At 40.7% G+C, this 25,000-nt stretch overlaps 1 protein-coding gene across 1 annotated transcript; it reads right to left on the bottom strand.

Moving 5' to 3' along the window:
• Window positions 1-4,703: 4,703 nt before the first annotated feature.
• On the bottom strand, window positions 4,704-22,758 carry LOC121307716 (lysine-specific demethylase 2B-like). The gene is made up of 8 exons (XM_041239968.1): window positions 22,487-22,758; window positions 21,588-21,681; window positions 19,240-19,393; window positions 16,783-16,898; window positions 12,205-12,331; window positions 9,990-10,426; window positions 8,859-8,945; window positions 4,704-4,820 (listed from the first exon to the last, which is right to left on the bottom strand). The coding sequence occupies exons 2-8, from the start codon at window positions 21,669-21,671 to the stop codon at window positions 4,704-4,706; spliced, it is 1,122 nt and encodes a 373-aa protein (XP_041095902.1). The 5' UTR covers window positions 21,672-21,681; window positions 22,487-22,758.
• Between the last annotated feature and the right edge of the window lie 2,242 nt (window positions 22,759-25,000).

Genomic DNA, 25,000 nt, shown 5'->3' with positions numbered 1-25,000 from the left:
TGATTCAGGGTTTCCATGCATGGCTGTTTGTGGTTACATATACAAACACTCTCGCACACATAGGGCTGAGGTTAAACCTTTTAAAAAGCAGTACAAGCTTAAGATATTACACTAGAAATGGAATCATGGAACACGACTTAATAGGGATCATGTATTGGAGCACACAGAAGGCGGATCTCTTTTGTCACGTCTAATCACTTTGATAACAGTCACTCTTAGCAGTAAGAAGGTAAACCATGTTTGTGTATTAAGTATATAAAACTACATTGCTGTGCTTTGTACTCTGACAAATCACTTTCCCCAACACATTTAAGATTCATATTGTATCATCAGTATGTATTATGGTAAATGTCTTAGCCCTTTCCCAGTCATGTGGCTTTTCAAAAACAGAAGCCCAACAGCGACACCTGCTGGCTGAGACTGGAAAGGAACAAAAAGGCATGGAAAATTCTAGAAGCCATTCACAATTTGGTTTCACCTCATCACCAGCATTAAAAAAATATTCATGAGATCTGAGTGAAATCAGACTGGATCCTTTTATAAAATTTTAACCAGGTTGATCCAGCGTTTAAATAAATTCTAAATCTACAGTCTATTGTAGATTGCTTACTAACTCAGTGTTTACAGAAAACTGGCATCACATGTGTTAAACATGTTCGCTGTCCTTTTTAGTTTCCGATGCTTGACATATTGATTATGCAAACACATATCTTTCTAAAAGCATATACAGTGGGCTGAAAAAAAAATACACTGAATTTAAAAAGAGCCTTCCATAAAAAGACATACACTTCGTAAACACAGACTTTGTGATTTGTTGTTTGGTGGGGTTTCTTACATTTTCTGGACACTGTTTCAAATGTTTTCCCCTCAAGGCAGCTCTGAGCCTCTTGATTACATCTATCATTTAGAAGACAATGTGACTGGTGGTAAACATCAAAGGCATTCCAAATCCCTGCTTCCCGTCTCCTCGTGTTCCTTTAGGATTCCAGCACAGCAACATCCACAGAGCGCATACGCAAGGGCTTCGGATCTGCCATGTATTTTCCCCCTCAACAAGCCAGTCTAACCCGGTGCTTATTTGAATGCCCTTCACCCTCCCAGATACTTGAGCATCTAATATCCAACATCACAATTCATCTCAGAATTTGCACAGATCAGTCACAAACAACCTACTGCTGTAAGCACATGTCCGTCTAGCTCACTGCGTGGCAAACGGGTTCCAACAGGGGAATGGAAGGACGCTAGCTTGTGTTCAAGTGCCGACTGTAAGCAAACAAACCGGATTGTCAGGTTTTTGTTTGGTGAGGAAGCAGAATGCACAGAATGCACAGAAAGCACCAACGGTTTCTGCTTTGTGATCACGCTCAGAATCACGTTGAAATCAGGAGTCAGGTTTTATTGACGTAGTTTTAATATGGATTTTTTTTTTTTCTTTAAAAAACACATGTGAATAATATTTTATGTTGGAGGTTCTGTCGCAATGGAAGGACTATCGTTTAGGACATTGGCGTGTGCAAAGACAAGCCTTTAAGACCTAACATGAGAAATAATCAGTATTGAGTAAACTGATATATTTGAGTCTCATAATATGTGTAAGGAAATGAAAACGGCCAAATCAAGCCTTACAACATTGTCATTTGTAAGCTCTCCCTGGGATCCAGTATGGTAATGAATCTGCAGTGGCATTACCAGGTTGCCATTGGAAACAGACTGCATGGGAATGCTTAAGCAATGCTGGCCTCAATAAGATGGAGAAATGGCTCATTATTTTCAGTAACCAAGTAAGTGGGTCTTGCTGCCCTCAAGGTTGCTTTTGGGTCTCAGTCCTGTCCCTTGGTTTATATCATGTTTCTCTACAGCCCCACAGCTGCATGCACACAGCATGGAGTAGTAGTCTCTCTATGAGGGAGTGATCATTATAGATGTGTGGTGGAAATAAAATTTGCTGGGATTCTTTATATAGACAGACGGTCCCTCCATGTGGGTTTTGCTGTATGTTGATCACACACGAATCTTTGTAGCCATGATTGGAGTATTCTTCCCTCGTCCTATGACCTTTGAACAAGGCAGTTACTTTTCAGATTAAAAAGGGCAGGCTTGTGTACTGTACTAAACACCTGCCACTCCGCACACCATAACTATAACAAACCTTAGCCTTGGACTCCTGTTCTAGGAGCGAGGCTATCATAAAGAAACGATCAACAAGACAACAGCTAGTACGGAATCTTTTACACTGGGTAAACATGCTGACAGTAAGGCAGACTAGCATGTACACACAACAAGCTTTTGTGCATGGACCACAGCCATCCAAATTAGCAGTTTAACCACTGTACAAAACAGCCAGGCTCATTTGCACAAGCATTTACAGAGCTTCTAACCTGGGCTCACCTCCAGGGATCAGAATCTGTAACGGCAGTGCACCACAACACCGCCTGTTACATTTGTAATCGGACTGCAACCCCACGGCATTGAAAAACCATAGAAAATACCACAGTGTGAGTTCGACCTTCGAGAGTGTCGCAGCACCCCATTGCATTCCCTTTCCCTTCCAGCACAACCCCTGCTGCATGGCTTGCTTCCTGTCTTATCATAGTTAGATTCAGGAAATCTGGCACATCACAGCACCCAAGAGCCAGTCGCATCATCTGAAAGGATGCATTTAAGATTGCAAGGCACCCCCAAGCTAATGATCTGCCTTTTTTATTATTTAGCATTCACACCTTTCAATGGTCAGCCAGGGCCATCACACAACCTGGAGACAAGAAACAGAAACACAGAGAGAGAGAGAGAAAGGGGGGGGGGGGGGAACCACCCCATTGTTCCTTGGCTGTTTATCCCCCTCCCCCACCCATACCCATACCAGCTAGCCTCTGGGTCCAGTAGAAACACACTCCAGTAGCTGCCCTGCTCAAAACACAGGCAAGCAATGGAATAAAATCCCCTTTCAGCATTATAAAACAGATCTGTTTCACTGGAAGAGCTACAGATTATGTGATCGCTTTAGACAGTGATAATGTAGTGTAGGATACATACTAGAAGAAACCAAAAAAACAATCAACATCAGCATTTCCCTACCAAGAAAACAAACTAAACACTGTGCCTAACAACAACTGTGCCTTTTTTTTTATCGGATTGTATTCATGGTAACATGACCGGCTTTCTGAATAAAAAAAAAAAAGAAACTCTTGGGTCTCATTTTTATAATTTAACTAATTACTGATTCAAAACGTTCATTATGCATGGCGGTCTTCACGTCTCGTCTTGGATTTCAAGAGTTCTAGACACAGTTGAGGACAAAACTAAGCCCTCTGAAAGCAGCGTGTCCACTGACTCCCTTTAGCACCTGCGGTCTCGGCTTCATATGGGGACCACATTTCATGCATGAATGGCATCTGTAACTATACTCTATGAGCAGGTGAAACCTGACACAGATATTCCACAGCAGCGACTCGGACAACCACAAGGTACAGCCTGCATACTGTGCAGTGAAAAGGAGGTTCAGGCAGCTAAATGATTGACAACTGCACGCACACACACACACACACACACACACCTGTGTATGGTGCAAGACATCTAGTACAGTTACTGATGTATCAATAAACTATTTGTTTGAAAAAGGCCTTTTGCTTCAAAAATATAGGTTGTGCACTGCTGTGACATTCAAATTAAAAACTGTACGAAAAACACGAGGTGTCTTGTGGACAATACAGGCAAACAATTACAGTCAAATGACGAATGCTATTTGTATTCAAACAAAGCTGTGACATGCATGTGCAACCCCTTTGAAAACCTTGTAATCATCCTTGTATTTGATATGTTCACTTGAATCCCCAACTGTAATTGTGCAAGGCATTGTATAATATACAGTATTAGAAAGGGTTTACAGTAAATGATTTACTGAGTAATGGAGTGACAATAAACCCCTCATGTTTTAAAGAATGCACACTCCCTTGCAACCCTTATAAAAAAGTTTCTCAAGGTAAATGCACAGCAAAGTTTCATAAAGCATAGTAAAGCACAGGGAGATACTGTAAATAATAGCAAGGCATGGTAGGTAAAGCATATTAATCAACATGGCAAACCAGGGTAAACAAACGCATAGTATAACCATGAAAAAAACTTTTATAAAGGGAACACACTTTTCTGCCCAACAGAAAGGCCACAGTACTATAGTAGTTACTCATTTCCTCACAAAGCATGTGATGCAGTGCCTTTGTGTGGCCACTGATGTTACTACTACAGCTCAAAAGGGCCACACATGAAAGCAACCCCACCGTATCTAGCATTAGAGAAATGTAATTAGAGAAATAAAGACACATATGTACACTTCCACCATCCCCCACCCCCATCAAAAAAAAAAAAAAAAAGAACACACAATCCTGGGGACACGTTTTTTTGTTACACACAGTTCAGGCTACACTGCCACGATAGTGAACCAAATCATGTGGAAAGTCAATAAACAGTACATCAAGGGCATGGAAAAAGCAGCCTCGTGGTGAAAAAGAAACCAAAATACATCCTCACTTTTGTTCTAAAAACCAGGAGCAGGCAGCTGCGCTGAAAAAGAAGAGCCTAGCCTAGCTGCATTCATTCCAGTCGCATTGTTCCACCCCTCCACCCCCCCCACCCCTTCCTCCCACTGCTTTCAAGTCAAGTATGGCAGGAAAATGCTCTCTGTAGGTAGCAGGCTTTCACAAAAGCAATTAGAAATGCTGGATTCTGACCTGATCCGTTTCTGAGTCATAGTCCTCGTCATCTGCACTCAGTGACATTGCCATTTCTTTTTCATTATGGGCCCGGCTTGAAGCAAACTGGCATGGCTGGAAACAGAGAGTGCTGTTGTAATAAGGAGCCTCCCTCGCTGTACGAGAGGAGGCAGTGACACAGCCAGACACAAGGGGGGGGGGGGGGGGGGGGGGGGAGTCATGAATATTCATAGCCAGTCAGGAAGGGGGTGGGGCAGCGTTGGCCAACCAATCACAGGCTGGGTTGCTATTATAAGCGCACAGAGCAAACTGGGAGGGATCAGAGAGAGAGAGAGAGAGCCAGAGAGAGAGGCACGTGTAGGAAATCATTAAATCTGGCTTCTAAAGAATGACTCCTCAGTAAGTACCAGTCTATTTGGATTATGTTCCAGCTTGCAATCCATTGCTCCTGGATTGATTGCTCTTCTCTGGGAGTTATTGCTAATTTCTCCAGCAAACCATGGGCTGCTGTGCCCTAAGATTGCAATTTACAGGCAAGGTAACAATGCCAAAGCATGTTCAACACGACCCTATCTCCTTCTACATTTTAAACGCCACAATCAATACTGGATGACATCATTTTCACTCTAGTTTTTTGTATTCCGGGTTTGTAAATGCCAGCACTGAGGATCCCTTCCAGTCCAACCACCACCCAGCCAAAGGTGGCTTTAGAAGAGCGAGCAGGTCACAGCAGAGATGATTGTGTCCACTTTGATTGGTTTTAAAATCAGTGTGCTGGTTAGGATTACAGAACGCACAGGAGACAAAAAACACTACTTGAATGACCCACCAGGACCCAGCTATGACCTTTTTTTAATTAAACCACACTTTTAAATCCACATTTCACACACCAACAGCTAGTTACAAAAGGAAGGTGCCACCTCCAGCTTTAAAACAAAAGCCCTGATTTACATGCAGCCTTTTTAATCCCCACCAGCTGTGAAGGGTGGCAGTGTCAACAGGCATACAACAGATAACATCTCCATGAACCACTTGGGCTAAAACAAGGATTAAAAAAAAAAAAAAAAAAAAAAAAACAGGTTTCCTCTAAGCACTGATCTATCAAAGTCAACCTACAGACATCTATGGTACAGCTTCAGCCCTTGCATTCTGATAGATGTTTGGGTTTTCATCATTGCACACATTTTCTGCACCAAAAAACTTCTCATAAAATCAATACAAAGAAACATTAACAAGCATTTACGAATGCATTATAAAATAGGGTTTAAAAAATGGTGTGCTGAAATAAAAAGGATGCCAAATACACCAGGACATAGTGACATATATTTCTGTCCATATGGACTACAATTACAATATAGCGTGGACACGAATACAGAATCGACATGGGTACTCCACCGCACTACCTGAAAATGACAGCTGCTTTATTCTGGGTATTTTTCTAATTAAAATCTGATTGTCAGGGGAGGCAGAAAGGCTTGCTGGAGTTTGTAAGTAAACCTCTTAACATGGTTTGCATTCAAATTCATATTTAATCAGAGGTATAATCGTTATCGATGCCAAAAAGTACAAGAAGTAAAACCTGATCTAGTGTCCAATTTACATAATCTATAATCCCACGGTGCTGTAGAGCTGCTGTGTGGCATTATTAATGACATCTTAAGGCTGTGTACTAATACAGAAATCAATACAGAATATTTTCTTAAGAAAACCTGGAATTTGCTGTTTTTAAAGTCGTAAGACGTTTAAACCCATAGTACCGGTCCACTCGGGTTTTAATTTCTAACAAGTAAAAAAAACAACTCAAATTTTAAAAGAAACAGACAGCGTGGTATTTCCTTTTTATTTGGTATGATCTGCATGAACATTTCATCCCTAGGGCTCCAAATAATGTCCACAAACTGGTCACTTTTATGCCACTGTTACTAGTGATTGCAAACTTTAAAAAAAAATACCGTATTACTTCAATTTGGCTCCGCCCTCGTATTAAAGACGCCCTCGTATTAAAGACGCCCTCGTATTGACACCACAGTCATATATCAGCTTTATAATAGAGGCCGCCCTCGAATAAACGCCGCTATCAATAAACAAACATTAAGGGATTTTGTTCTCCTCCAACTAAAAGAAACACACAAAGTAAACAAATAAACGCACAACACTGACTATGTACATGCAATGCCCCCGAAGAGACGGGAGCCTCAATCTAGCAAGCAAATTACAAACTTCTGCAAGAGCGATAAACTCGGTACAGAACAGCAGTCCTTCTGAAGATCTAATATGTGGTTTTGTTGTTTTGTTTTTAGTTCAATTGTAATTCCCGTGCAAATAAAAACAATGCGATTACATCTATGAGAAGATTTAGTTTCAGTTTCTCTTGCAGAGAAATTACAAACAGGTTACAGTGAGAAAAAAAAAGATAACCAAGTAGCATATATTGTAGTTCTTGCAGAAAAACATCTACGTCACAATCTTGGATTTAACTGCCACACCAGCGCTGCCCCGAACCTTAACCAAGACACATTCCTGATTCGCTGGTACAGTACTTCCCTGACCTTCCAACTCCTAATAGGCTCCGATAAACATACTGTAGTCAAAGTAGGTTAGCCTCACATGCTGCTACAGCCTAATCAAAGTAATACGGTAATCAAAACTCCCGTCAGGTTTCAAGTACATCCCAAATACAAATGGACATAAAATTAACCTGTAAAGCAGTCAATAACTGAACCACAGCGCCCCCTTAGACACATGTACTCCCCCCACCTTAAACCCAACCCAACCTCCTCAGCTCAATCCATCCAGCGATGCTCGACTGGATTCAGAATGACCCAGCTGTTTCCATCCCATCCCAGAGCCACAACACAATCAAACAACCGAGGGATAGTCAGAGCTGTATCCATTAACGACGTGCACACAGGCACCAGTCAACACGAACACATTCCCAGCCTGATGAGCCAGTGCCAGGTCTGTATTGGTGTCCATGGTGACGACACGCTATAGTGACACTGTATGAAGGGTGGGTAACTGGGACCCCTTTCCCCTTTAATGCTGAATACTTGCATACAACCATATCTTGTCTTCTCATCCAATACCCATTTTCCCATTAGAGTTTACAGGGGTGTTGGGAATCATTTCAGGATCTTATCAGAGCCACTCTAGGTAATTAACAGGTTAGGACTGCTGACTGTTTGTCTTCCAGACTAACTTTCAATAAAAATTCAACATCTAAATAGAAGCCTTGGTAACTAACACAGAGGCTGTTTTTTTTTTTGTTTTATAAAAAAGATCTAGTCAGTAAGTAAACGTAATTATTTCATCAGGATTATCCTCCTCAGCGCTAAGCAACCTGCACTCCCCTGTCACTGCAATAAATAAAGCTGTTTTTCTTACCTCAGTATTTCTAAGGGCTTAGGTCACAGGTTATCAGCTAGAGCCAGGCATTAAGAAAACACTGCAACCAAAACATGGCTACCGCTGATATGATTCACATTGTCTAGTCAATTTATTTCTCATTAGAAATAATAGATACTGAAGGAGTTCAAGCACTGCAATTTATTTTATTACGAATGTGAATTCAAAAGATGTGGTCACTAATATCACTAGATACAGCCAATAAATATCTAGGCACAATATAACGAGATAAGGAAAACTAAAAGGAAATTAACATCTCCCCCTTGCAGATGCACATAAATAAAACCTACAGATAGACTTGAGAATGGCCTGAATATCTTTAACGTAAGACAGCTTTATTAGGAGTTTGATTAGGCTGTGCTGTATAGTTTTATAATGGCAGGAACACATTCAGTTTGAAATAATGCAAGGTGAACATACAGAACTCCCATTGTACAGCTGTTTAATTTCAGGCTTCACTGTGAACTAAACTGGAAACATCACAGCCTGTGTCCTCTAGGGCAGTGATTCACAAACTTTTTTTTTTTACCTGAGGCCCACCTGTTCATCTGCATTAGGCACTGCAGCCCACTATTAGCCCTTTCGTTAGCAATATATATTCAAAAACACATGGCATGTTGTTTCTCCCCCGGCCCGTGGTCCACAGCACACAGTTTGGGAAGCAATGCTCTATAGTTTACTCCGTGGATCAAGTTGCTCTGCAATGGGAGTCTTACCGGCCCCCGTCATGACTGCAGCGCATTTTACCTTTACTGTCTTCTTGGGCCAGCACACCACAGGCACCCCTGTAATAGCCAGCTTGGGGTCATCATCTGCGTGCTCCTTCAGAACAACCTGTCAACAAAACACACGAGACGCTCTCGTGAACCTTGAGAAAACATGTGAAGAACGGGCTGGAAACGCCTTCTCATCAGACGCTGACCCGTCGCACTGCAAGTGATAAATTCATTCGTCATTAGTGTATACTGTTATGCAAATAAATTAACAAATAAAAAAATAATTCTGGACTGCGGAAGCCTTCTGGCACTGCTGCAGACTTCTTCCTTTTAATGTATACACATGCCTGTCGCAAAGCCAAAAAAAGATTTCTATTCCCAAAATACCTATGTTTTAAACTCCACTGAATGTCAACTTTGTTTCAATTTTGCTGCAAACTTAAAAAGCCAGAACATTATTTCTTGAGACAGTCAGCTGGTGATCCAAGGAAACGGAAACACACACACACACACACAGTTCCACTGTTGCTATGATCTGGAACACTCCAGCAGACAGCTGTTTCAGCAGCACGCTTCTATTTTGAGCACCCTGCATCCCAGGTTTGTAACCAACACTGATGCAAACTCCAAACATAGCAGTCAGCGGGAGAGAGTAAAGCACGTAGACTTGTGTAAGATACCAAATGGGAACAGTTTGAACTATTTTCGTTGCACTTAAGATCATATAAATAAGTCAGTCATACACAGAGATGGGCGCAAAGATTATTTCTTGTGTATAAAAACAACACTACAAAACAGCTACAACATTATTTGAAAGCAACAGCCAAAACAATTCTCTGCTTGACTTGGTTTTATAGCTTATTAATATGAAACCACTTCACACACATCTCTCACTACCTTTAGTTCTCTTTGCACAAATGTTGAACGCACACAGCTGTCCCCATAATGATTCAGCATGGCAGGTGGGTCAGTGACATTAGTAAATGTACAGATCTCCTCTAGGAATTGCTTTCAAAACTGGGTAATTCAAGTCATTTTCAAAAGCAGTGAAGATTATTCTCATTAGTAACAGTAATAATGATTATGTTTAAAATGTACAGCAACTGACAAAACCAGCCGTCCTCAGTCACTTGGTTCTCTATGGTGTAGCGACTCTACTGACCTTCATGTCCTCCAGCAGCACCTGCGGGTCCTCTATCCCCTCAGGGACGCACTTCTTGTTCTCCGGCAGGGACTCCAGCTTCTCCACCAGCGCCTTCAGCCCTTTGAGCTCGAACTCCGTCAGGTGGGTCCACTTGCTTGACGCTTCTGAAACGGGGGATCCCGACGGAGTTTTGGGGAAGTCCAGCGGCGTGGTCGACTTGGTGCTGTCGTCAGAGTCGTTTGACAAAGTCTGTTTCAAGTGGCGGCTCCCAGCGCCCGAGGGTTTGTTTTTCTTGTCTTTGGTCTCTGGGGAGCAGGAGCCGTCCAGCGAGGACCGGACGCTCTTCTCCAGCCCCTCCAGCCTCTCCTCTGTCACCGGAGCGTCGCCCGACTCCTCGTCCATGTCTAGTCGAGAATCCGAAGAGAAGCTCTCTGTGCTCGGTTTCCTGTCTACATCTTCCCCAAAAAAAAAAAAGAAAAAAAAGGTTTTTAAACAAAGTCAATACACTGCATTCTCACCTTCAGTCACGACTTATTTTCACTTTGAATTGAATGAAGCCTGTGTATCCTACTGATGATTCACTCCCTGTGTCTTAACATTCTACCTGACTACCTCAAATCCTACAGTATGTGCAGTAATGACAACTAGAGCATTATCGAAATGTTATACAGAACTGCATGACTTGTGAAAAATAAGAAATGCTTTAGCTTGAAGCAGGGATGGAAATAAGACTCCTGTTGTATAGCAGTTTCACCCATTCCTGATTTTACTAAGAGCTTGATTAGCCCCTGTGTACAGGTAACAAGCTCAGGTGTGTCTTATTAAACTCATAGTAAAAACAGGAATGGATCAAACTGCTGTGCAATGGGAGTCTTACTTCCTTCCTTATTCAAAGAGCAAGTAGAGGGGTTCCGAAAAATATTAGTGTGATACGTCCCCACGTGTTGCTACAAATTAATAGATGTACCTGTAATTTCTCTTTTCACTGTTGGCAACTTTTTACACGAAAGTCTGTTTCAAAGCTCTTCTCAAAATGGCCGCTCTAGTGCACTGGGGTTTGAGGTCTGTCCTCTAAATCAGTGGTTCCCAAACTGGTACTGAGGGCTCAATGCCTGCTGGTGTTCATTCCAACTGAGCTCTCAGTTACTTAACTAGACCCTTCATTGAATGGATCATTTGCTTAATTAGATCTTTTGAATTGTTTTCAGCTCTTAACAGTTGCATATTTCAAGTTCGCTATAACATTTTAGAACTTGAACTCTGCATCTCTTTAAGAGCTGAAAACAATTCAAAAGATCTAATTAAGCAAATTATCTGTTCAATGAAGGGTCTAGTTAAGTAATTCAGCTGGAATGAAAACCAGCAGACACAGCTGTAAATACACACAACCATACCAAGTGCTCAGGCTTTTCTGTTCTGCACCACATCATGGATCGTTATTGCCGTGCTACCTGTTTGACAATGTGGGCAATAATCCTTACACTATCAGTGCACTAGAGCGGACGTTTTGAAAAGAGCTTTGAAACAGACTTTAAAGCTGTAAGTGTAAAAAGTTGTCAAGATGTTAATGAAAAGAAACGACAGGCAAGGTTATTTAAACAGCTGAAGCAGCAAGTGGGGACGTGTCACGCTGTATTTTTCGGAACCCCGCTGCTCACTCTCTAGAGCACTTCAAGTTGAAAAAATAAGACGCTACAGTGTGTGGTGCAGAGGCAAGTTAACACCACGAAACGCAGTTTCATCATGTCATTGCTGGCACTTGTATGGTTGATGATTTCTTTCATTCTTTACAAAAGAAAGCATTTACTGGACATTTTAAAATTGATTTTAAAAAATACCCATTTGTATACAGCACAGCAAGCATGACACTTTGCACACAACAGATCTCTTTAAACAATATTGCATTAAAAGTACTAGAAGGCAGGTTATAGCCAGTTTAACAGATATGAACAGCAGGTGAACCAATACAGTCACGGTTCTGTGTACCAAGGTTATGAAAATCAAATATCCTAAAGTAATATATAGACATAAGGATGCACCGTGGTGTACTTCACTTGAATTACAATCCAGTGTTACAACAGTAATGGAATTACACAAAACTGTGATCAAATAAACATTAAAACACGTAAAAACCTAATCTGGTTTTATTAACTCTAGCACAGCTGCAGAAATCTATTATTCCATGGCCTGGGGGTGCATCAATGAAGCACTGCCATGATTAGCTCTCTCTTACCAATTAGCATTGAATCCCTCTGGAAGTCCTTGATGAGATGAGAGCGTTTAGTCAAGCAGTACACGTATCTCTCCAAGACATACCAGCACATCTCATAGTAGAAAGGGTAGCGGAATTTGGCATGAACCTGAAACAAATGTTCATTTTCATGTCAGTCACATAATCAGGGTGTCACAGAACTGTCACTATCTTGATCCCCTCCCATATTTAATAGGGGTGTGATAAGGATGGTCACACACAGATGGTAGATTTCTTTTCTATTCCATGTTGGCCTGGCGATGTGCAGGCCATTATCAACAAAAGAGGCCCATGTCTGTGCACACTCAAACATTCAAATAGTAGTTGTGACTATATACAGTTCTACCTTATTATTCAACGATCTGACACAGTGAAGTATAGTACTTCTTTGTGTTTTACAGTCAAGATAGCCTCACTGCAAAACGGCAGAATCATGTAATCAAGCCAGCGCTATAATGCTGTACAATGCAACAGAGAGATGAGGCGTAATGTATAAAAGGTATTTAAGGAGAATTCTAATTTCAATTTGTTTTAATTGCCAATTTGGGATTCAAGGCAATTTAAGTACTGTGTGTATATTATATATCTCAGAAAGATCAGTAAAGACCAATTTTACAATTTGAAGATCACTTCTGTAAAATCGCAGTCCTCAAAACAGAAATGTGTAAATTACAAGTAATCTGCAGTTTTGAAAAGATTTTGCCATTGTCAGATTAGAGAGACGTCAATTTAACCATAAACAGAAGAAACCTTTTAGCTGAAAGTCTTAGCAAACCCAGAAAACACAACGCTGTCCAAGAGCAGAAACTGGTATTCCAGGAAATTATAGCAGGGTGGATGTTTTTTTTCTGGAAGAGCAATTTAATTAGAGATCAGACCTTTTCATTGGACCAGCAATGCAATTACGTTTTTGAAAGCTGTAAACCGCTGTTTATTAATAGAGCCTGAAACTAATACTCTGTCATTCAACTAGATGTGATAATATACATCATTACTCTTTCTGCATGAAACATTTCCTTTAACTTCCTTAGAAACAAGCACCCCCACACAGAGACCAAGACCAGCAACAATGCTTTCAGGGTAACCAAACTATGCATAGCACATATATAAAACCTGAAAGCACAAAGCGATCCAATTCTACCAGTCAACTAGGAATGTTTTTCTTGGCTAAACCTACCATATATACACAGACACTGTCAAAATAACCAGTAATGGGGAAACCAAGCAAAGTCACATTTTCACAGTTAAATCTCATTATTTTGAATGCTGTAAGATGGAAGGCTATATTAGGGACTGGGAAATTGCCACGCTTCATTACACCTTGTAAAATATATATATAACACTTTTGGAACACCACGTCAAATAATATATCAAATTTCGAGTCAATAAAAAGCAACTCAGATTTCCCTAGAGAGCACTGCAGGAAACAATATTTGCAAAAACGTGACTTACAAACAGGACTCCAACTTCACCCCCTCTCCTTGAAAAAGGTTTTCAGCCACATGCCTGGGAATATTAAAGACAATTAACCTCAGCATGCTGACAATCTTATGGAGGGGCACCACTTTGGCTGGTACCAGAGAAATACATTTATATTACATTATATATATTTCGTTTTTATTATTTTTAAATACAAAAAGGCATTCATGCATGCAGTGCTCCCATTTTATCATCATTTACATTCAATTTGAGTTCCTATTTTCACCTCTAGTGTAAAGGATTACATTCTCTATATATGTTTGATATCTGTCACGCCCCCCCCTCTCCGAGTCTGTCGTTCCCCAGTACACAGGTCAGTAATCCGAACATCCACAATCCAAACTCATCACTGGATCCAAGAGAGCCTTGCCTGTTTAACTTTTTTTTTTTTTTTTATAAAAAAATGCATTTGCCAGAGTTCCTACCTTTCACTGCCCTACTGTGCACACTTCTCCCTTCAAACATATCAAACGTGTTTGCTCTTAACCAGAAATCACAACTAGCCTGATGGACACAACCAAACTATAACCCTGCGACTGACCTGCTTCGATTGTGTTTTGCAGTCAGAATAAGAAACTAGCGATTTTGGCAAGTACTATTGAATGCTTGTTGCTAATGTAACTACATTGCTGGTTGAAGGAATTCATTTTCTAACGTGTATAGAGCTGTGGTTGGTTGAAGTGAATTTAGATAGTGTGTAAACTGGAGCAGCTCTAGACCTGCAGGATAGTATAAACTGCCAAAAAGTGTCATAGAACGCCAGCCGTTCCAAGCGCCAGCCATCGAAGGGCCACACGTCCAAGGGCAGCCTGAGCTGTGGCAGGTAGAGCGAGGACCTTCTCCAAATCTCTCCCTGCGACTACTAGAGGCCTCACTCCAACTGTTAACATTAGCTGTATTTAAGTAACATTATGAAAGGTGGCGTTTTAATCAGGTTATTTACTGTTTGTGATTCGTGCCAGGCGAGTGTGGTTAAATTGAATAGAGGTTGACTGGCAATTTGATTGGTTTCCACACAGCGTTTTGTTTTTGTGTGATCCCATTGAAGTGCACTGAAACTACTGTATTGCTTAAGTATTGTCTTTAGCGCAGTTTAGTATAACAGACAGCTAGTCTATTTGTGCGCCAGCAAGAAGCAGCAGCCAACCGAACAGACTTTCTACCGAAGAGCCGGGAGTCTAGCCGTGCGAGTCCAGCAAGGAGCAGCTGTTGGAGAAAGTCTGAACCTAGCAGTGCTGTGGAAGACGCCAACAACTAGAAAGGTCTGTACCTGCCCCCCGCCGCTCCTGCTTCCACTACTACTGTACCTATCTGTCTCACCTGTCCTACTAGGACTGTCCCTCACATCCCTGTTCTGTCCTCTCACTCTCATCCTCGGTCCTCTCTCCGTCGCTGCTCTCCCTAATCCTCCACTACAGCCCCCAGAAACCATTCTCTTCCTCGCCCCCCCCCCTCTTCAACACCCCCCCGCCTTGATCTCCTGACAACTTTGCCTCTTTCTTCGCCTCTAAAATACCCTTAATTCACTTACCCGCTCTCTATTTTACTGTATTTAATCTTGCACTGAACCCAATCTGTAGTATTAAGTATTTCATTTGCACTTGTATCTAACCCTGATGTAACTGTCAACACTGTTCCCTGCTCTTGAACTGCCCCTACATCAAATTGTACTGTGTTTTGTATTTGCTCTTATTAGGACTGAAGTCACTGTATTTTGTATCTTGCTCTTAATTGTTCTGTAATTCTTGATACATATTTTTTGTATACAACTGTAAGTCACCCTGGGTAAGGACGGCTAAGAAAATGAATAAAGTAGTGTATTGATTTTCAATGCCAACAGTCCAGCATCTGATCTAAAACAACCAGGAAAGCGTAGACCTAGTCCATGCAATGAAACACATAGAAACCCTAAAAGAAACTAAAATCCAGTGACAAACGTTTTGACTTTTTCAATGTCTTCTAGTCGAAATGTCATTGAATTTGAGTTCAGCACTATTGAGCGTTTCAACAGTTATGAGTGAATTAAATATAACAATAATAATAATGTTGAAAATAAAAAATAAAAAATACCATCTTGTGTACCAATATTCTTTTCCACATTTGGAATGGTTAAAATGGAATCATTTCCTCATATGGTGCATGATGCAATTCTCTTCACCAGTCGTTGGTATCCAGACATGTGGCACAGTTTAAGTGAGTTTGGATAACTGACTTGCAGCTCTTTAGAATGCCTATGTTAAATTAATCCAAACCACCATCTACACTATCTGTTTAAAAAGAAAGCCAAGTGACGAACAAGATATAAAAGTTGTTTTTTTTTGGTGCTGGAAACATATTGAAACAAACTTCTGTAATCCTTCCAAATAAACTGCATGTGTAGAAAGCTATTGGCATGGCATGGGTGCAGTGAAGAATACAATCTGTAAGTGACCACCTTTACACACAACACCGATGGTAAAACTAGAAGAGCCAGACATGTCCTGCTACTTACCTTGCACCCATATAACAGAGTGATCCAGACTGACATTACAGCATAGCTGCCATGTTCAGTGTCTCATCCAATCTTAAAACTATGGGTGGTTTATAAAGCTGCTTTCTTCCTAAAAGTTGAGTGAACACGAACAGCTAGATTGGCTATTGCATTCGGTTTCATTACTGAAAGCCATATATTCTTATTGCTGTTTGTATTAAGTGCAACGTGACTGGCTTTAGATTTCTATTATGTATGTCCTGTAATGCTGAGAGAGAGAGAGAGACATCTATAAAAAAAAGTTTTTAAAAATCAGTACTGTAAATTTGCTTTGTATTGTTTTGATTGGTTTTCAAATGCATGTAGACATGTTCAAACCTTGCACAGTACAACAGGCTGGAATTGACACGCTGCGATGAATTCCCATTAATTATGCACATTACTTTCCAATTTACAACAATGAAATTTACGTTTCACGATTGTGAAAGGATGTCTTAGGTGAGGCGTTCCTCTTCAACGTGCATTCTTAAACCTGGATTATATTTTATTATAAATAAATGCATCAACAAACACTGTACAATTTGTAAAAGTGTTGCTAATAAAATACTTACCTTTGTCCTGTTCTCAATCTCATAGATGGTCAGCTGCATGGGAATGTTAAAGCTATGCAGAATGTTGCCACCAAACACCAAAGTGTCTTCTGGAGTGTAGACTGCATGGATCCACCCTGCAACCAGACCTCAGCATAAACCTTCACACGCCAATCAACGACAGGCAAAACTAGAAGGCACTACTATCAAAACACCCGTGTCGGTTCTGTAATTCACTACAGAACCAGAACCAAACCTCTAAATGATACAATCCAGGGTCTCTTCAGCACGCTTCGATTGCAATCCCCAACCATTTTTTTAATGGAGTATCAGAAGGGTGATAAAATTGATGCATTGCGAAAACTTTATTATCCAAAAAATAGAAATGCAGTCTCTTAATGCAAACTTTCAAAAACATTCATGTTTTTTTGCATTGAGAAAACTATTTTGAAAAGGCAAGAAGCAAAAAAAAAAAAAAAAAAAAAAAAAAAAAAACTTTCAAATAGAACTGGAAACGTACGTGCAAGTAATAGAACATATATGTAAGGTTCCAAATAAGGCACCATGGTGATTAAAATCGATCAATACATGATTCATTAAGGCTTGCAAAATAAAACCCATTGCAATCAATACATTGACGAATTGGTATTTCTCATACTGAACACCAGTGAGTGAAATTGCAGGCTGCTTTTCAAATCACATTACCAGTGAATCAGACTTTCAATTACATTGTCCCAGTAGTGGACATTTTCTTAGCCTGTCGCTCTGGGTAAAAAAAAAAAAATGTAATCCTGAAGGTAGACTCAACAGAGAAAGGGCTGAACAGCTGTCCCAGAGATAGTGGAATCTCATTTAATTTCAGTCCAATAACCGGACACTAGACTGCGAGAGAGAGGTCAGCGGCTTGTGAAAGTCAGCACCTGTAGTAATGTAATCATCTCCTGGATGAGGGCGAAGGAGGAGATGCTGAGATCGGAGATACCAAATCATTTCTCATCATCGCTCTCTAACGAGCTGCTGTTTAGCATTCAGTACTGCTCCCCTATACATACCGAATGAGACACCTTGAGAACGCTGGGTAATCTTTAACCTTCTGCATTGTCACCATGTCGTGTTTCTCACACTGCATTACACGACTCTTGAGATAGGAACATACAACCATGCTTGACTTGACATATTTTAGCAGGACAGAGCCACTGAGATACAACATCTTGTTTACACGGGCTGCCCCTTGCCCCTGGGACTGAGCAATGAAGCCTTTGTTTTATTTATTTATTTTTAAACCCTAAATTAGGGCATTTAGCCAGTTCAGAATGTAATTGACCTGCACTGAAATTGTTCCGTGGCACACCAGGGTCTAACGTCTTTAAATCATTAGTTAAGTATTCTCCAATTCGCCCATGGTAATGGTAGATTTCTCAAACCCCACAGGAGATTCACTGTGAAAATGCCAAATGAGCTTATTGTATTCCCAGAGTGCATCAGGCTTGCCACTACTGAATAACTGCCTGTTGAGTGTGCGCCAGGGGAGCGAAACAGACGAAAGCTTGGTTTCAACTCGAACGGCACATTCAACATCAGGGGTAGTAACTAGCTGAAGCAGGGGCAGGGAGGGAAGTCGCACAGAACTTGCCACTGATTAAATTCAGCAATGAAGGTCCACAGATGTCTCATCCACCATGGGCGAGTTCAGCATGGTGCACAACACGATTGATGGACCTCTCGTAAAAATACATTTTTAAACTAATAATGCCCACCATTGCAACAATGATTTGAAACCTCCATAGCACCCCGTTTGCAAACAAGCCTCGAAAGCCCTATTGTGTAGGTGATAACTTTAGAGAGATGTCTAGCCTGCACAGATCTTGGGTACCAGCCATGGAGAGACAGTTTAATGGAAAGGCGCTCACTGATGAACACAGCTGGTCCAAGTCTGTATCAATCAAAAAGGCCCATTGCAGTGGATTAAAGTATTAAGCAGCAGGGATGTACCAGGAAAGTAACTAACTCACTTTGCAGCTCCAGAGATTACAGGCAGGAAGGAGCCAAACTCCCAGTGACAGCTGGTGCTCAAGTGATGTGGTCTGGCTTCTGCATCACTCAGGGAGGAACAGAGGAACTCCACACCTTTCATGCACAAAGACCGATTGCTCTGTCCTAGAGGTGGCCAATGGCAACAGCAGCCAGACACTTATTTCCAATGCAATACAATGGTCTTATCAGGAGGAATAAATCAGGTGATCTACTTGCTGTAAACAATACAATGTGTTCTGTAACCCTTCAATACCAGGATGGAACTAAGTTGCCTATTGCACAGCAGTTTCACCCATTCCAGGTTTTACTAAGAGCTTGATTAGCCACAGTGTATAGGAAACAAGCTCAAGTGGGTCTCATTAAACTCAGAGTAAAACCAGGAATGGATCAAACTGCTAAGCAATGGGACTCTAATTACCATCCCTGAATACCAAGTTCTGTTACCTGACGGGATGAAGAACGTGTATCCTTGCTTCAGTTCAATCCTCTCGCACCCATCGACTCTGTCTCCCAGAAACACATCGCTCTGCTTCCCAGACAGGACCCACTCCTCGTACAGCTCCAAATTACGAGGCGTTGGAGGAATTAACCAGAACACCTGCATGCAGGGAGACACACATTTGAAGGGGGCCATGCAGCCTCTGCATCTCTGCAGATTGTGTGCTGAAGAATAACTTGTGCTACAGAATGTCCTTTGCAAGGAAGCTGACATATAGGGCCTTGTACTCGACCCTGTGTGACTCGAGCATTCACGCTCCGTGACTCGGAGAGATTAACGACCAGATCTCTCTTTATTTTCTATTACACAAGTAATATTACAGTTACTAGGAAACTGTGCACAATAAAAACCCAGCCAATCTAACATTATCCAATCACTGGATAGCCCTGTTGTCTTTGCAGCCAATCACAGTAAGAATAAGAAACTGGAAGCGACCATCGCAGACCAAGTTTGTTCTCTTTTGCATGAAGTTTTATAAGGAATAAACAATGCAAGTCATTATTTGACTTTTAACGAGCCTTTCTCTTTACTAGTTTAAACCATGTTCTTTAAGCACTGTAGTTTTTTTAAGCACTGTAGAAATACATTTCTAAAACTACATTCTTGAAAAATATGTAATTGGATTTTGCTGAGCTCCCTGAATCTCTTTTGAATATAATTAATTTGTTTGCACTGAAAACAACAGAGCATTGGTCACCTTAATAATTTTGAGTTCACTGAAAACAAAAAATGAAAGAAAAAAAAGAATAAATCATATAAAATTCTAATCACGCTTTTATATTCATATCAGAAAGTCACTGTGTGATTAAATATTCTATGCTTTACTTGTAATCTCCACTCGTTCCCAGTGCACGCCATCACTGTTTGCAAGCAACGGCAATGAATTCACCTGGCAAATTCAGTGTAAAACTAGGCAGTAAAGTCTCTAATCGATAACTACCTGCCATCAAACAGGCAGACAGACCGATGACAGAAGGACTGATTGATAGCAAAAAAAAAAAGAACGCCAGAATAATTTAATACCACTTCACTTGCCAAAATAATTGATTATGGATGCGGGTAAAAACACATTAACAATACACTGAAAAGATAAACCCGTTATCTGAAATCAAATGAACTGAAGCACAATCTCGTAAATGCATCATTGTATTACAGACTTAATAAAAGCGCAAATGCAATGAAAGTGAAACATAACGTTTCTGTTTTGCAAAACAAATGATACAAACAATACTAAATTTACTATTTAAGAACACTATATATATTTTATATATACACACACACATACTTATATATACATACACACACAGTTCCAGCAATGACTAAAACAGATGCAAATGTTCTTGCTCTCACAAATAGCACCAAATGGTGGAAAAAAAAAAAAAAAAAAAAAAAAAAAACAGACCACAATAATGTTAAAAATCCCCTTTGCTACTACAGAGTAAAAGGCACTGCTCTAGCCGAGAAGAGGCCCTCTCTAATGCCTGCTTTCCTGCACAGCACATGCTGCAGCATTGACAGGTCTGTAATCCACTGCCGCTATCCCTACCGACTTGTTTGCACACAGCTGGCTCTGTCCTGGTTGACAGGTCAGTGCATGCAGAGGAAAGCCTCGTAACTACACCCAGCATCACTGTCTCACACTGGGAGAGTATTTCACTGCTGCCTTTGGCATCTGAAGGGAAAGCAAAGTGAATAGAGGAAACCAGAGACTGCTTTCAGTGAGCCCAAAATAAATAAATCACAAGTACAGCGCCGTTTGCGTGACACATGTTATTTCCCTAAAATGAAGACGAGTGTATTAACACTGAAAAAGCATACAGGAGACTATTTGGTGTAATAAAAGTTCTTGTTTATTTTTTTACTGCAAGACAGACCCTTTAATTGAAATCACTGGTTGTATTTACTATTTCAGTCTATAGAGCCAGCTGCCATGTTTTCTACAGCAGGCATGCTTGCCAGAGTAGGAAAACACTGACATTTCTGCTGCTTAATTAACATGTCAAATCACTAGAAAAAATACACCAAAAAAAACTTATTATAGTACATATATTATATAGTATATGGAATATTAAATCTGAAGACTAATCTGGTGATAAAAATCACTGTCTACACACAGACAAACACACACACACACACACACACACACATATATATATATATATATATATATATATATATATATATATATATATATATATATATATATATATATATATATATATATATATATATATATATATATATATATATATATATATATATAAATCACGTTCTCTGCTCATTCAGTGCTTACCTTCCCTCCCCTGTGAATGTGGTACCACACAGATGTGCCCCCGAAATCAATGTGAAAGTCAGTGTAGCAGCCCTTCACACTCATCAAGCAGTACCTGCAAGAGGAACAGAGTGACCTGCAATTAATTAAAGAAACTGAACAGATCCCTTATCCCCTGAAAGAAAGTCAATGATGCCCATTTTTCTGCTTCAACCCCCATTCGCTCTATGATCCCCTCACTACAGTGGTGCTGCCTGTCTGCACAGCTCATGAAGGGAACACCTTCCAACATCTGGAGACCACACTTTCGTAAGCAGTCAAATGAAAATCTTCTTAACAAAACAAAGCTTACACGAGATAAAAGGAATGCTTGGCTGAATTCATCATCTAGATCTGATACTACCCTATGGTAATCTCATACACATCACTATATTTTGTATTATTACATAATATTATACTACATGCTGAGAATTGACCTCGTCTTGGTTGCCACCCAGTGGCGAAATGAAACTCAATATCTGCGCATTGATTATAATGCCTATTAAAAATAATAATAATAATAAATGATCAAAAGGACACTGTATATTGGTTGTTATTTTTAAAACACACAACAGTACCATATACGATATTGTAGGAATGCACTGAGCCAAAATGCAAATATACAGTAATAACCAGGGATAAATTCCATTACGCACGTACACAGTAATGAGAAACCTGAGCTAGTCTAGCTGTGCAGAGTCAATCCAGTACACCTGCCTGTGCCAAGACAATATTCCACGCATTCACATCAACTACACACACAAATTCCACAATACAAGCTGCGGCAAAGGCAGAAAGCCCTGAAATCACACAGAATTACTCATCCTAACAGGCAACAGCAGTGACCCCCAATCCCCCCACCCTTTAGATTTTTAACCCACCCGCTTCTCTTTTCCTCCTTTCATCATCACATCTCAGGGGTCACGGGCCATTTCCAATCATCCTCCTCATCCTCAGATAGGAAAGGCTAGTTTTTATTTTCTCCCTGCCTCCTTCTCTTCTGAGGAGCTTCATTTAGGCTTGCAATGAAAGTGCTACAGTGTGCAGGCTACGCTCATTATAGCCTTCAGCTGATAGGCTAAGGAGGATCATACCAAGTGGCTGCAGCAGCCTGCAAATCGCTGCTTAGCAACCAGCCTGAGCAGAGGAAGAGGAGGTAGACAGAATGATACGCATTGCTGCTGTCAGAGGAGGGAGAGAGAGAGAGAGAGAGAGAGAGAGAGAGAGAGAGAGAGAGAGAGAGAGAGAGAGAGAGAAAACCAACCCTGGACTGCAGAGTCCCTAACAATATATTTCTTCACAATTCTACTCTCCCTTGTTTGTAGTTTTTTGTTGTCTGTTTTTCAACATGAAAAGCTAATGTAAAAACACAAGAGATTCAAAGCAGCAACAGAAGAGAGTTATACCGTAACCATAGCAGACACACTTGTGTAAATGGCAAATGGCTTGCCCTTCACAACTGCCTTCCCCAGCAGCTATACTGTAATACATTAAAGCTACATTAAAGCTGCATCTCCCTGTTTTGTACCTCCCCTGTAGCAAGCTTTACAGGTCTTATTAGAAAAGTCTCATTTCAATTTATGTATCATAATGTATGTATCAATTTCCATTTCAAATTTGATGGACGATGGCTGGATTAATATAGGAGTTAAAGAACGGCTGCATTTCAATCCAGGATGGTTTAGATCATTAAAAGCAGAGCCCAAAGTCAATGTCGGAAGTGTAGAGGAGAATTTGTAAAACACCTCCTATAAAAATCGTGTTTATTAAATCCTGTAGCTCTGCCACACCTTTGTGAAGGGTGGAACTGTCACAGCAACCCTTACTTAAACAATCTCATGGAAGCTGCAGGTATAGGGATCTTACTGTATGTTAAATCCCTATTTAAAGCCATGCTAGGGGTTGCATCAGCAGCAGAAGAGAGGGGTTCTTAGCAAACACTGACTACATCTTCAATTATTAATACCTGCTTTTCGCACACAGACACATATAAGTCCTGAACTAAAGCAGTGTACATCCCAGCCAAATGTCAATAAATCACAGACTTGAGAAGCAAGGCAATAAAAGCTCTGTGCCCCATTACAGGCTTTCAACACACTAAATGCATAGACTAAACAGGGCGTGACTTCTGAAAAGCGAATACGATCAGCTGGCATGCTTTTTTGCAGACCGTCAGGAGCTTCAACAATTCAGAGCGCGTGCATGTCATCCCTGCAGCCTCTCAAACTGAGGTCCTCAAAAGATCTCACTTCGAGCGCACCTGTAGTTTGACTTTCTGCTTTAAACGTGTTCCGTCAGGTTGTGGAAAGGAGAACAGTGAAGAATTGGCCCAAAAACTGGCACTGTGTGTGTATACTGTGTGATCAGCCACTACTCCAGTGCACCTCAAGGGATTTCAATCAGACAGGAACGCATGAAAAAAGTGTGTGTGTCCGCCTCTCACTTTCATAGGGTCTGGTAGTGGGGAAAGGAATGTATCCTTTAGGCTGATGGATGCCGCCCACTCATTTTCAGTAATGAACGGGTCTGGAATCTTCAGCTAGTGTGAGGAAGAAGGGGTTAACGGCTCACAGAAAGGTACAACCCCAGGCTCCTGATTGGACAGCGAGCTCTGATCACCAATGACCTTTGATTTCCAACGCTGTCTTTCCACTGCCCTTTCAAGCCGCTGCCTCCCTGACTCTCCCTCCCCATGGCTAGATAGGATCATCTGATCCCCTTGCACACCAGTTATGCCATTCTGCTGTAACCCTGCCAAACAAAACCAAAGTGCTGAATTACAGAATGCTTAAAGACACCCTACATCCACATTCAGCACAGCATAGTCTTTTCATTCCAAATCTAGAAATTTCACATCACCATAGAAACTAATAAGGATGACATCAGTTGCAATGGATGCCCAATACTCCAAGGTAAATCAGTAAATTACTGCATAATTACACATTATATCAGGTCGCCAAAATATTCTTTTCCATTCCCAGACACATTTCATCAGCTTGAAATACTGCATTGATATTTCTAAATACCAAAAGGTAGGGGGTGTCGTCTGCATTTATTCACAACTGTCAAACCTAATGTAGTAAGGCTGAGCCAATCCCAGACACTGTTTGTTTGGTAGTAGAGAGCGGTTTCTTTGATATTAAATATGATGTAAGTTCACAAGTGGCCAACTCCTGCCTGCTGTTTACTCCCTAAGTGTCTTTTATATATATACACACACACACACACACACACACACACACACACACACACACATGCTTTAATGCAACATATATAAGAGACTACATAAAACTATAATCTTAATAATTGCATGATTAAACAAGGCATCCACAGAGGTTTGAACAATACTGAATGTAGGCTAAAACACTTTAAAAAGAAACAGTTATATTATAATA

The sequence above is a fragment of the Polyodon spathula genome, chromosome 58 (genome assembly GCF_017654505.1).
Source record: "Polyodon spathula isolate WHYD16114869_AA chromosome 58, ASM1765450v1, whole genome shotgun sequence".
NCBI classification, from domain to species: domain Eukaryota; kingdom Metazoa; phylum Chordata; class Actinopteri; order Acipenseriformes; family Polyodontidae; genus Polyodon; species Polyodon spathula.
The sequence above is the reverse complement of the archived record's forward strand: the minus strand, read 5'-3'. Positions and strand labels throughout refer to the sequence as shown.

Excerpts from the sequence above, each read along its gene's own strand:
- LOC121307716 (XM_041239968.1), bottom strand. The coding sequence starts at position 21,671 with ATGAGTGTGAAGGGCTGCTACACTGACTTTCACATTGATTTCGGGGGC. Across the intron at positions 10,427-12,204 it reads GAGGGATTCAATGCTAATTG|ATGTAGACAGGAAACCGAGC; the intron begins GTAAGAGAGAGC and ends TTTTTGGGGAAG. Across the intron at positions 4,821-8,858 it reads GGCCCAAGAAGACAGTAAAG|CCATGCCAGTTTGCTTCAAG; the intron begins GTAAAATGCGCT and ends CTCTGTTTCCAG.